Raw genomic sequence first — 12,975 nt, 5'->3', positions numbered from 1 at the left:
ATGGTTATCATGACAAAGGACACATTTTAGAAGCCTTCAGTCATGCAGGAGCGTAGCAATCTGTCAAGATTAGTCCAATTTCAGTGATATCTCTTGAATTCTGATTTATTGAACCAGTTATTTCAGATTTGGAATTACAAGTTTTCACCCAAACTTTGGTGAAGGAAAAATGGAACACAACTTCATGTTAGTCTACTTATCAAATACTTTGAAGGTTCAACAAGTAATCTTGTTTCGTCACTTACACCTTAAAAGAAAAGAAGCTGGCTACAACAGCCCAAATTAACATCCACGATGCAGCAAATCACTTAGGTAGTCTGTTCTTACAAAACAACTTATCATCAATGTGGAAGTGCAAATCTGTAGTTTGTGGAGTGTTCGCTTGAGACTGGGTCCAGAAGTATGGGAAAACACATAAACGCCAAACCAAGAAAAAGCCATATTCACAACAGAAACAAACATGTTTACATGTGTGGTACAAAAAACTACTTCAGCCTGAATAGCTCATTTCTCTAATGACACGCTTAACATGGGTGATTTTTTTCTCACTGCAGTTTAGAGGAAATTAACATAACAAGTTTAACCAATCAGAGGCAGAGCTCCACTGGTTGGCTCAAAGCATGCCTCATTTCCAATATGGCTACTGACGACAAATTGCTTCAAATCTCTCTGTTTCAGAAATGGAAAGGTGATGTCAGAGACTACGTTTATTTATCATACAGTCCATAACTCAACCCCACTTGTGGGATCAGTTCTGGGCTCTAATATGATTTGGCGTACGTTATTCCCTCTCTTTACCCTACATTTCCTGTCCCTCTACAGCTGTCCTGTCAAACAACAACCAAAAAATAATTATTTTCTTGTTGGTGAAGTTTGTAATCCATGTTCTATTAGTAATTTTCCTACATAACAAAACATGTAGCCCAGTACAATGAGAAACTACAGACTGTCTCCACATATTAAGACATCATCATTCATCACATTTATTTTTGGCTACAAATGATGTCTGAGGAGGAGGGGGATTCATTGTTTTGTTTTCCAGGAAGTCTTGTGTATCTTGCCTTTAAAGCTACAAAACTTAATGTTTGAAAACAATCGCTGTGATAACCTGAAGCAGGTAAATGTGCGATATCTCTCACAGAATCACCTGACCCAAAAGTTCCTCTCAGCTGAGGTGGGTCTCCCTTTATCCTTGTTTTGTTTCTGAAGAGCATTTTACATCTCGTTGTAGTCTATGAGCTGTGCCAAACTTTATCGCCAAACCAAAAAAGGGATCGTAAATTTTGAACTTCACTTACCAGGTGGAACAATAGCTTTGAAAGAATACCAAAGTTGTTGATTATTTCAGCTCAATGTGGATACTATATGCACCTAAGGGTGAGATGCATCTTAGCTACACATACCTATGACAGCCATATACTAGATGGATACTATCAGTTGGAACATATCTATGCCACTTAATCAAGATCTTTATCTACAGTCTAAACCAACTAAGTGGTCCGAGCCAGAAAAGGTGCAACAACTCATTGTATCTTTGTATTGTAATTGTATCTTAAACTGCAAGCCAAAAGATTTGGTTGGGAATTACATCAACTAAAAGGAGAGAATGAATTTAGAACCTTTGAAATTGTATCCTGTTCCCTACTCATCTTAACTTTCATTTTCATAACAAACATGACAAAGCAGAGAGTCAAACAGTCATGCGTTAGTTTTTTCTTACCTGTTTCCAGAGGAACTTGTCTTCCTGGTTGATCTGCCAGGTGGTGACCACATGTATGATTGACAACACGGCTCCGCTCAGCACCGCCGCTCTCATCCGTACAGGCAGCAGAGTGTAGATGATGTAGATGAAGAACACAGACCACCAGATTCCCTCTGAAGCACTCCTGGGTGCCACCATGAGCACCCCGAACACCTGTACCGACACCAAGACTCCGATCACCAGGTAGCTGACCATCCACATGTAGTCCTGGTGGAAGCCATTGCGGTTGCACACTACCATAAGAGCCATGAACAACGCCATGGCCACCGACAAGGCCGATGAATAGGCCACTTGAGGGGGCGCATGGACACAGTGGAAGGTCAGCATGATGCCACACACGATCACAAGCACCCCCATGAGCATGGTCAAGGAGCTCTGGTTCAGCCTGAAGAAGTACCGCTGGTATAGTCGCTCCAGTTTGCGTGACTGGAATTTTTTCGACTGGAACACCCGAACAACCCTGAGCCAGCAGTCCGCAGCTGTCACCACACCTCCTGCGCCATTGGGACCCTCATCACCAACGTCTCCACTTCCTCCATTACACCCCCCCTTTCTTCCTTTCAGCTCTCCGTCTTCAAAGCCCAAGTCAACCGATTTCAACCCGACCCCTTCCCCTCCCCTTTTGCCATAGTGGTCCTCCTGCCAACCACAACGTACGCCAAAGTTTCCCCCGCCTCCCATGGCCCCCGCCACCCCTCCTCGGTGATGCTGATGGAGGGGGGCTCCAGAAGGGGGCTCCATTGCATCTGGGTCCCGCAGACAGCTCATGTAACGCGGGTTGCAGAGAGATGAGCCTCCCTTTCGTTTGGACTTCTTGCCATTGCGCTCCCCCCACGCAGTCTTGCGGTCATCCACTCTAGCGACTAGGAAACCACTGAACCAGGACATTCTGTGTTAGTGAAGAGAGTAATGTTAAGTACATGGACAAGTCGGAGTAAATCAGAAACTAAACAAAAGAAGTGTAGAATTGCTCTTTGTTTATTTACCTGTTGGGGTTCTGGTACATGTCCCAGCCCTTTCCCTTGCTGCCGGATCACTCATTTATCCCCTTGGACAAAATTTTGAAGATGTGCGGACGGGTAGAGGCCACACTGCAGGAACACAGAGTGGGGTTGACTGGTCAAAGGACGCACCAGCTGCTTCTGAAACTTCCAGAAGTTTTTGTTATAGCCAGTGATACGAGACCAGGTAGATTGAGAAGACCAGTCTTTGCTGTGAGGACTATCTCCACGGCCTCTGCTGGGTCTGAGGAGGAAAAACAAATATATAAACAAATCAACAAGGGCACAAACTGGTCTATAATTCTGCCAGGACTCAATTTGAACAAGAACATGTGCTTTAAATAACAGTCCTGGCTTCTATTTAGCTCTTCATCCTTCATCTCAATTGTGAAAGGAAATAAATTCATGATGGTCCATAAGTAGCACATGAACCTCATTTCCTGGAGAACAAGAAACACTTAAGATTTCATCTCATGCCTAAAACATAGAGAGTCATTTGAAAGGAAGAGGCTAATTCCAAAACTATTAGGATAGAAGGGGGAGGAGAGGGAGAGGGATTAACCCCCCAAAATAGCTCCAAGGCTCAGTTTTTTAAGGTGAACCAGAACTTGAATACTTTGACCCTTTCAAAAACACACCATGCCGTGTTAACAAAAAAAAACAGCATTGTGGAGTCAGCTGGGCTGCAGATAAAGAACGCTTTCTGATGGGTCTGTTTTTATTTCCCAAAGAAAGATAAAGATGAGTAATAAATACAGATAAATGCCACTGGACAACAGGACACTGTCAAGACAAATATCTAGACAGTGGCTAGAGACATAGCATGACAGGATCTGTGTATCCCGAGGCACAAGACCAAAAGTTGTTTTGAAATTACTGGAAAATCCATTTTCTTCCCTGCTGGCATTACAAAATGCAGACATCAGTGCCTTTATATCAGTCTGAGGTTTTCTGATAAGATGAATAAAAGCTTTGTTATCAACAGAGCGGACAGAACATGCCATGAGGTTGTACCTTTAATTTTATTTTCATTTTATATCTTAACTTTCTAAACTATAAGGCTCAATACTGTCTTCCTATTCCTACATGCACCTATGAGCATATATTTCTGTTTTGTGACTACTTTACCACTTTGCTCAAGAAGATTTTCTGCATATCTGTTCTTTTTCTAGAGCATTCATTTTCACTGTGTTTACTTTTTCCCCCAAAGTTGAATACAACTATCAACTTTTCTTCTTCCTACATTTTCAAAACAGGCTTTTGCTTCGGCTTGAGTGAATTTAAGGGGATTGCTGGTTATTGTTTTTGTTTTGCAGAATTTTATGCAGCCTTACAAACACCGTGGCTGATTTAACTATAGACACAATATGACAAAAGAAAGGAAGAGGAAGGGAAACTCGTAAAATGCTTAACAGCCATATAAGTGTACGTGAGATGGAAAGTTAAACAGTCTTCGACATATGACCTAAGGCTCAAACAGTACAACACAAACAGTGAAAAAAGTTTGCTTTCAACTATTCTATGTTTCAAAGCCTGCATTCTTACTTTAATCAAATTGTTGAACTGATATTTATGTCTGTGTCTCCTTGCTTGACTACATCCTGGATTAATTTATGACCAGAGACAGAACTATTCCCCTTAGGTTCTGTAGAGACTCAAAGCAGCATTGACTTTGATATATAATCATAGATTTACTCTGACATGGTCACATATGGAATGCATGTCTTCGGTCTCATTATAGGAACCATAGAGAATTTGATAGATGTGGTTGATTTAATAATAGTGTAGTTGTGTATTCATAGTTTTCATCCTGATTGAGTGATAAAACGTCCACATATGGTCCAACCAGCTGATCTTACCAGGCCTCCGGACGCCCTGAGCTCCACACAGTGCGGGAAGACGCACAAACGCAACGCAGCCGCTTTTGCGGCGGCCGCCGCCGCCTCCCCCACGACCGGCATTTTCACCACACAGGCACGCTGTGTTGTTGAAGCAAAAATAGCATTTCCTCGCTATATCTTGCCTGCATGCGCACGGGCACGTATCCGTCCAAGCCGTATCCCTCCTCCCTGGCAGTGGATCGACAAGATTCAAGGAGAACCAGCCCACCCTCTCTCCCTCTCTCTCACACACCTCCCCTCCTCTCTTCTCTTCTCTCCTCTCCTCCCACCTCCAGCACCTCCTCCTCCCCGGATGCGTCCCTCACTCCCCTGCACAAGGTCGACCAGCTTGTACCCATTTGCAAACGTCGCGGTGTTGCCAGTCGCTTTCGAGTGTGTGTGTGTGTGTGTGTGTGTGTGTGTGTGTGTGTGTGTGTGTGTGTGTGTGTGTGTGTGTGTGTGTGTGTGTGTGTGTGTGTGTGTGTTCGTTTGCATGGTGCTTTGGCTGTACTCTCCGGTTTCCCCCACTAGCGTTAGAAGCGGGGAGGGGAAGGCGGGGGTGACGGACTATTCCTGAGGGACATTTTCCACCGGACAGCCGCTACACTTGCGTTAGAGCCATAACAGCGAGCACAGAGTCATTTATTTGTGGGCTTGGTCCAGTTAGACAAGCCCGAAGCTGTGCATGCGTTCCTGTATCTCTATGTTTGTTATGCTATCATCTACATGCAAAATAGACAGGAAAAAATACGAATATTGAATGGGCATTTTGCATTTCCTGCAGCTGTGTTATAATCATGCGGATATATTTGCAATCCGGTGTATTCCTGCCATGCACGGGCAGGCAGGCAGGCCGTGTGTGAGGGCCCGCATTCAAACAGCGTAGGCTTCTTGTTACATAACACCATGGCCTATGTGACAACCATAGCAGGGACCATAAAACCATTCCGTTGTGTCCGACTGTCCAACTTAAAACACAAACACACCGCTACCGGTGTTGTTCTAATACAATTATCCCTCATTCTGCAGCAAAGCTGTAGGATCCTAGAATAAGTGTACTGACAGCCATGAGTGTTTGGTAAATAAACAGATATAAACACGGTACTGCTGCTGCACATTCCTCAGCATCAGTCAGAGGATGAGGGACTTTATAACCAGATAAAACAGAAAATCTAATGAATAATAACCTCAATTTGTGCGTGAAGAGGGAATAAGATAAACACGCAGGTGTTAAAATTTAAAGTTATGTTCAGAGATGATATGCGGCTGATTTGAGTCATGATGAGCCTCAGATGCAGCCTCTGAATGTAGGCTAGTCCATTAAAACACCTCTAGACTGGGGAAACTTAAACGCACTATAATGCTCTCCGTCCTTTTGCTTTTCCATCATATATATGTTGTTATTGGCCGCCAAAGGAAAACATGAGCTGACCGTGTATCCTCCTGTAACACCACCAGTGTGGAGCAGAGGCCTGGGCAGCACTGTCGCCAGCTCTGTCATTCAGTCCCGCAGAAATGGTGTTCTGACAGAGAAGTGGCAGAGGCGTCCATGATTCAATGCAACAGCATTTGACACGTTTGTGTGACAGGAGAACATACATATATACGTCGGCCTGCGGCGTGCAGCAGCAGCAGTGACGGTCTGAGAGACGGACTCACCGTAATCATCTTCAGTCTCTGTTCCTCGACAGGACCGCGGCTGACAATCCGATCCGGTGTTGTGGTCGCTCGGACTGGCCAGGGTGGAGGGCCATTAGTAAGCCAAGCCGTCCAAGGATGGTCCGGGTAAATTGGTCACCCTGTGGTGGATCTCCTCCTGTCGTCTTCTCGCTCCACTCCCTTTCCTCTCCTCCCCCTGACCCTCTCGGCTCCAAGCACCACTGTCAAAACCAGGGACATACGAAAATCACACTTCCGGTATCACATTTCAGAGTAAAAGCCGCAAACAGTGTTGGCAGAGGAACTCAAATTCTTCCAAAACAAAAACACACAAGACAAAATATGTAACACGTGTTATAAATCAAGTTGTGTATTTTAAGTATTATGGAATGATTTTAACCACCAGTGGGTAAGCTGAAAACAGGACAAAAGTGGCAAAAAGTGGAAATAACCTGCCACAACCTTGGGGTCAGCAACTACATTTCTTGTATGTTATAAGAGACTTTTGTTAAATGAAAAAACAAAAATGTATGCCAATATTTCATGTGTTTCATGTTGTTTTTGAAATATGCGATTAAAAATGGTGTTTTTCTCTTTAGCAAACATGGGGTGAACCGTGGATATAAGTAACTAACCAGAGATGCTTTGAGGCATTCATTTTTATTTATTTTTTTTAATAAATGTTGAGGTTGACAAACAACAGATATTTTTTTAATTCTGAGTGCATTTATAACATAAATGATCAACAAACATTTCGGAAACATGACATGGCACTTAATACTACTAAGTCATGTCTTTGAACTAGACACAGTGGGTACTCTTTTACAAGTGACATTCTAAAGTATATACAAATCTACCTGCAGTGTAATGCTAGGTCGTAACCGGTTAATTTTGTTGCCTCAAATACATATTAATTTTAACAGCATTCCAATTAAAAACAAAAAGTTTTCAATGTTAAATCTATGATGTCGGACTAAACAGAAAAAAATTACTGGTACAATTAAAGATGAAAATACTTCATAATTTTCCACTGTTCGTTTTGATTTCGAAAACGCATCCTACCTACTTCCGGTGTAATGCTCTCTAACTTTGGCTGGTTTGACGCAGCTCTCATCGGCCCAGGCGCACCGTTGCTCACACCACTCGCCCAGCCGCACTTTTAGTAACTCAGCGCTCCCTCTAGTGGTGAAGCGATATCTACAGAGAGCCCGGCCGGTCCAACCACCAGCTGTGATCTTCAGCACTGCCAGAAGACAGAAAAAAGGGTCAGCTTTACTTTAACAGAAGAGTTTGTAAATGTATGAGAGCCATACACTTTGTGTTCAGCTGACCGGGGGGGTTGAAGTGTTGGAAATAGGCTGAGTAAAATGATTTAATTCCAATTTAACATTTTCTTTGTCTTAAATGAACAAAAGTCACACAAAATTGGACCCAAAACATGGTATGATAATCCTAGAAGTAAAAAGATCAAACTGAGGTTCTCAAATCATTTACCATACAATAGAAATTCCCCAAACACTTTTTCTATCAAAGATCTATTTCCCTAGACCCCTAGAATTTTTTTATTTTTGTGACCTTCACAGGACTAAATGATGCATTATTATTATGACAGTTGGGAGCGTCACAAGATGTTTGAATTTTCAAGTCTGTGTAGTTCAAAGATAAATATAGTTTATGAATGTCAAAGGAAAAAAAAACTTTAAAGCAGTTGTTTCTTCATACACATTACCATATTTTATGTACACAGTAAGGTGAGGTTGAAATCTTTGTGTTCTAAAAGTGAAACCAGCACCCAAAGCTTTTACTTTTCATATGATGGAATATATGAATCAAGTTGGTCTCTCACTTGATCTGTGACTTCAGTTAACATTTTGCAAACAATTAAAAAATAAATAAAAATAATCATTAAATAAATAAATACAAACAGAATTGTCAGTTTCAAGTCTAATTCAATACAGCATGCCGTTCTTTTAGTAACTTCTTAACCCTTATAAAGTAAAAATGACATAAAAAGGGAGTTCTTAACTGTGACTGATCACTGACAGATAAAAATGGTGCAAAAAGCAGAGTTGTTAAGGCGTGATCCCTTTTAAGAAAGGTGAAACAAAAAGAAAAAAAATGGATCTTGACTGCTTAAAAAATAAGTTTTGTCAAAGACAGTTAAATCATTCAGGGGTCTGGCCTGATACAGGTGAAACAGGATGACTAAGGAAGACAGTACACAAAGTTAGCTTGGCTGTACACATTTAAATTACAACCTATCCTCATGTCAGAGCTGTCTCTTGGTACTGATCCATTCACTTTTCTGAGTCCAGGGTATATGCTAAAATCCAGAGGTTGATTTCAATATGAGACTTTTTCAAAAACCTTTAAAAAAAGTTTTCAGACTTTATCGCAACTTACAGTTGTTGGCATCAACTTTTTAACAGTTGTAGTTTACATTTTTACAGAAATGATGTAAGCTAAGGAGGAATAAAGCTTGAAAGAACAAATGAAACTAAAGGCAGGTTTATCGACACTCCCACAACAAGAAACAGCAGTTATTCAAGGCCAACTTGCTGAAGAAAAGGAGAAGTTATTTAATCATTTTTAAAATTTAGGACATGTGCCAGAGATTGTGTGATTTACTTTAATTTTGTTTTTAATTTCTCTTTATGAAACTAGAAATGATATTCTTTATAGCTGGTGTTTATACCGCTCACAATCCTTATTGTTGTATTTTATTGTAACTAAAGTCTTTATGTATTTTTTTAAATTCTATTCTTTTTTCATTTTGTATTTTTTTACTGACTCCATCGATTTCTGCTGTAAACACAACAATTTTCCAGTTTGGGATCAATAAAGTAACTCTATTCATTTCTATTCTATTCTATTTTAGAGCTTTATCGGCTGAATGTTTAACGTCCCAATCAGGGGACAGTTGCAAGGAGGAAAATAAATGTTCATGTATATTTTTTGGGTCAAAGCTTGAATACCTATGAAACTTAATACCTCATAAAACCACAATTAAGACTTTTTAATACTTTTTAAGGCCCTTACTTTTCCCAAAATTGATTTATCAACTTTTAATACTTTTTAAGGCCCCGCGGACACCCTGTGAGTCTGACTTAAACTGACACATTGTCAACAGTACAGTTGAATACACTTGGCAAGAAAAACAGAGTTTCAACAGTAGTAGTCTCGAAAACAGCAGCATATAGCCCATATGGGAAAGGATACCAATTGAATTGTTGAAGTCCACATAAATGAACACAGATGCCAAGTAGGACAGCCTTGAATACATGCTTTTATGTATGAGGTTCTCGTATTTAGGGAAAACAGGCACATTCACAAACTGCAGGGCCAGGCAACATTACAACAGGTAGTGGGGAAAAAAACAAAGACAAGATATCTGGTTACTGCAGTGTCAACATAACCACAATTCATCAAATTGAAATTTCATTACATTTAAATGTGCATTTGTAAACTTTATATTTAAATACACATTAAGATAATATCTGCACCTACAGGACAGAAAAGGGATAAGTAACAGAAGAGGCAATGTGGCTACATACCATTTCTTTTATCTAATGTAATGGATGAAATTGATAAAAGTAATCTGAACATTTATTGACCTTAACAAACATTCACCATGCCTAGTGACAATTATAATACCGATATAATTTTCTACTTTTGGGACTTTTAAAGGTTTTTGCTCAATGGAGTCATTTTGAGTAGAAGCTACTTTCTTACCCAGTGAAGGTATAGCTGGTCCAAATACGGATAACATGACCTGTCACTTCACTCAAGGTTGTTTTTCAGCTGGCTTGCTAAGCCCGTTTAAAAGGTTTTTTCAGCTCTCCCTCTGTAAACTAAACAGCATGAAAGCTAGAAGCAGTCATGCCACATCTTAGTTGTGCTAGCACAGGTGCGTCACTCAGCTAACTTAACATTCAACCATGTGCTTAAACGTGATACTTTCAACGTCGTATTTCTCGCCATCCGATGAATCTACGTTAAACTTCTGCTCTCCCCTCACCTGGTAAGTCTTTGAGAACTTCATATGTTTTCAACAAACAAGACAATACTCTTTTCTTATGCTAATTATCACTCTGGTGCGTTCAAGTCCCATAGCTAACAGTCGGATAACCCAATCTGTAAAATGCCAACCTGTTGCTGCTGAAAACCCCTTTTCCGATTTATACCGCGGACTCAAAAAAGTTGGTTACTATAGTTTGATTGTGGTTTAGCCTGAGTGATGAGAGAAGATAGTTGTACCGCCTATTCAAATAACCAAAGTGTATTTGCATTTTATCTGCTTCAATAATTTGACACCACATTGTAGCTTGTTTACTTACTGCTTAACTTTTTCAAATAAAAGTTTGAATAAAAAATGCACTCCTCAGTGAATTATCACCCTCTAAACGCATCACTTGAAGGGACTGTACGGACTTTCTTAATGATCTTGAAAAAGTTTTGCTAGTTTGATATATGCTTGGTTATAATCCACAATTTAAAATGAGATTATCAGCACCAAAGTATGTCATTTCTAAATGCTTTTTCTCAGATTCCCTCTGGGTTCTTACATAATTTAAATGATTTACTACACATTCAAGTCTATAACAATGCCATGCCAGCCAACGAAGTTTAGTGATCTGTGTTTTTTTTTCTGTTAAAAAGGATTTCTTGGATTTTTTTTGTAGTAACGGTGGACACTAGAGCTGGACTGTATGATAGCAAAAGGACAGACAAGCAGAAGAAGCTAAAAGGGAGAATGATAGGGCACAGGCTAAAATGCAGACTAAAGGCTAAAGGCTAAAACACAGGTTAAGCTGTTTGTGATAATGTGCATTCCAACCATATACTGCGGAAAAAAAAATGGATGTCATCTCGCTCAGTTCAAAGCCAGGTTGCCACAAAAACTGCTGCCCTGGTGACTAATTAGTATAGGTCAAAAACTCTGTCTCTCCAGTCATTCCAGATGAACTGCGGTCTAGGGTTCAGAAATCAATACATGTTGTAGAGATGTTTCTCACATCTGCATCCTGGGGCCAGTTTTTTTAAGGTAGGCTAATCCAATCGGATTTTGGTTATTCGATTGGATCAATTTTTGAAAATGGGTTGTTCAAAATGGAAAGAAGGATTTAGAAATCTGATTACATCACTTCATCCAATATCAGTTTCAATCTGGATCAAACCTTCAGTTTGTGTGTTTCAAAACTTTCAGTAGGATTTTCAGTTTTTTAAAAACAAATAAATTTTTCAGTCATTCATCCCTGTATGTTAATTTTAAAGAAACAATCATCAAAGATGAACCTAATAATTTCTAACAACTGTATTCCTTGCTACACATCTAGTCAGGCCCTCATTCTTACAGACTGCCAGAGGTTGGTCTGGTTCTTCAACAGGCTCAGGTGCACCATGAACATAGGCACAGAGAGGGGCATTAAGCCTGCTAGCGATGTTGTGCAGGACAAAACATATACAAGTATTATGTATGTTGTGTTTTTCTTTGAGCATTCTTTATTTTGTTAACTATTTGACATTTAGCCTTCTTTTTAATTCAAGATGCTTTCAAATATTCATGATGTATTATACATGGAAGTGGATGTTATTATTTAGTTATGTTATTTCTGTGTTTTGTCTCAAAATAAGAAACTCTTAAGGTGACCCCAGTGTTGGCTCTTCTGTTCTCTACATAGCTGGTAGCCCACAATGTGATATGTTGTCTCATTTAGAGCGCTGGTAATTAGGATATGTTAATCTTGAAAATCTGGATTTTGACCAATCAGAGTTGAGTATTTGACACGTTCTCTTGACAAGTAAGACAGCTTAAAAACAACAGATTACATTTTCTAAAACTTGATACAGAAAGTGGTATCCTTTTTTATAAAATAAAAATCACTGATTTTGTATTTTACACAACATGTGGTTGCACACATTAATCAGAGAGCAGAGGATGAAGTGTGAGATGCTTAAAATTTCCTGACACCCCTCATATTGATTGAACCAACCCCTTCTATGGGTAGCAGTGAATGAAACACCACCCCAATTTTTTAACCTCCGGACTTGTTACTGGGATGTTGTCCACCTAAAATGTTGTGTCTTTAGCTGAAAGACTGGGACCTGCAAGTTATTTATTCACCCTAGGTTTCAAAATGCCAGCTGGAGGAAAAAAAGGGGGGCTCATGAGTTGCAGATGGCAATATGCTGGTGCCCCATGGCCAATGACAGATGCCCCTCTTACTCAAACAGCCTGAGTGTACCAACAACTACACAGTACAATCATTTTAGAGTGACTTTTACTGATCCATTGATTGGTTGTAAAACTGGTCAAAGTGGAGCTTATTTCAACATCATGGAATGCCTGCAAGCTCAACAATATTACATAATCAAAATTACTACATGATTGAGATATAAATGTAATGTATCTTTGAACCTGATTTAAAAACACTAGTAGGCTAATGGTATAAGGAGATGAAAATGGTAATTGGGAAGATGGAAGGCAAAAAGGAGGGGAGACATTAGAGATTTTGGGGTGTTTCGAGACTGAAGGTAGTTGCTGTTTGTTTTTTACTTATCTCTATGGATATGTATAATAAATGCCAAAAAAAAAGATGTGCATGTTTACCCTCTTTAACCCTATTATATTTGAACCTTCTTGACTCCACTTTCCTCTAGCTTTGCTCTCTTT

The 12,975-nt window shown here is 40.0% G+C and overlaps 1 protein-coding gene across 2 annotated transcripts in view; it reads right to left on the bottom strand.

Moving 5' to 3' along the window:
• The window catches only part of LOC141799245 (adenylate cyclase type 6-like), a 38,629-nt gene extending 28,252 nt beyond the window's left edge, over nucleotides 1–10,377 (bottom strand). The window contains exons 1-5 of one of the 2 annotated variants that reach the window (XM_074681432.1): nucleotides 10,321–10,377; nucleotides 7,365–7,545; nucleotides 6,303–6,523; nucleotides 2,749–3,007; nucleotides 1,721–2,651 (exon numbers count right to left, since the gene is read on the bottom strand). In XM_074681432.1, coding sequence (XP_074537533.1) covers nucleotides 1,721–2,651; nucleotides 2,749–2,768 — 951 coding nt within the window. In that variant the 5' untranslated portion in view covers nucleotides 2,769–3,007; nucleotides 6,303–6,523; nucleotides 7,365–7,545; nucleotides 10,321–10,377. Of the gene's footprint in view, nucleotides 1–1,720; nucleotides 2,652–2,748; nucleotides 3,008–4,622; nucleotides 4,767–6,302; nucleotides 6,524–7,364; nucleotides 7,546–10,320 lie in introns of those variants that run through there. The other variant, XM_074681433.1, reaches the window with a different exon arrangement.
• Between the last annotated feature and the right edge of the window lie 2,598 nt (nucleotides 10,378–12,975).

This window comes from Halichoeres trimaculatus, unplaced genomic scaffold (assembly GCF_033239565.1).
Source record: "Halichoeres trimaculatus isolate MK-OKI-2021-1 unplaced genomic scaffold, fHalTri1.1 fHalTri1_scaffold_11, whole genome shotgun sequence".
Lineage (NCBI taxonomy): Eukaryota > Metazoa > Chordata > Actinopteri > Labriformes > Labridae > Halichoeres > Halichoeres trimaculatus.
This window is presented reverse-complemented; position numbering and strand designations above follow the sequence as displayed.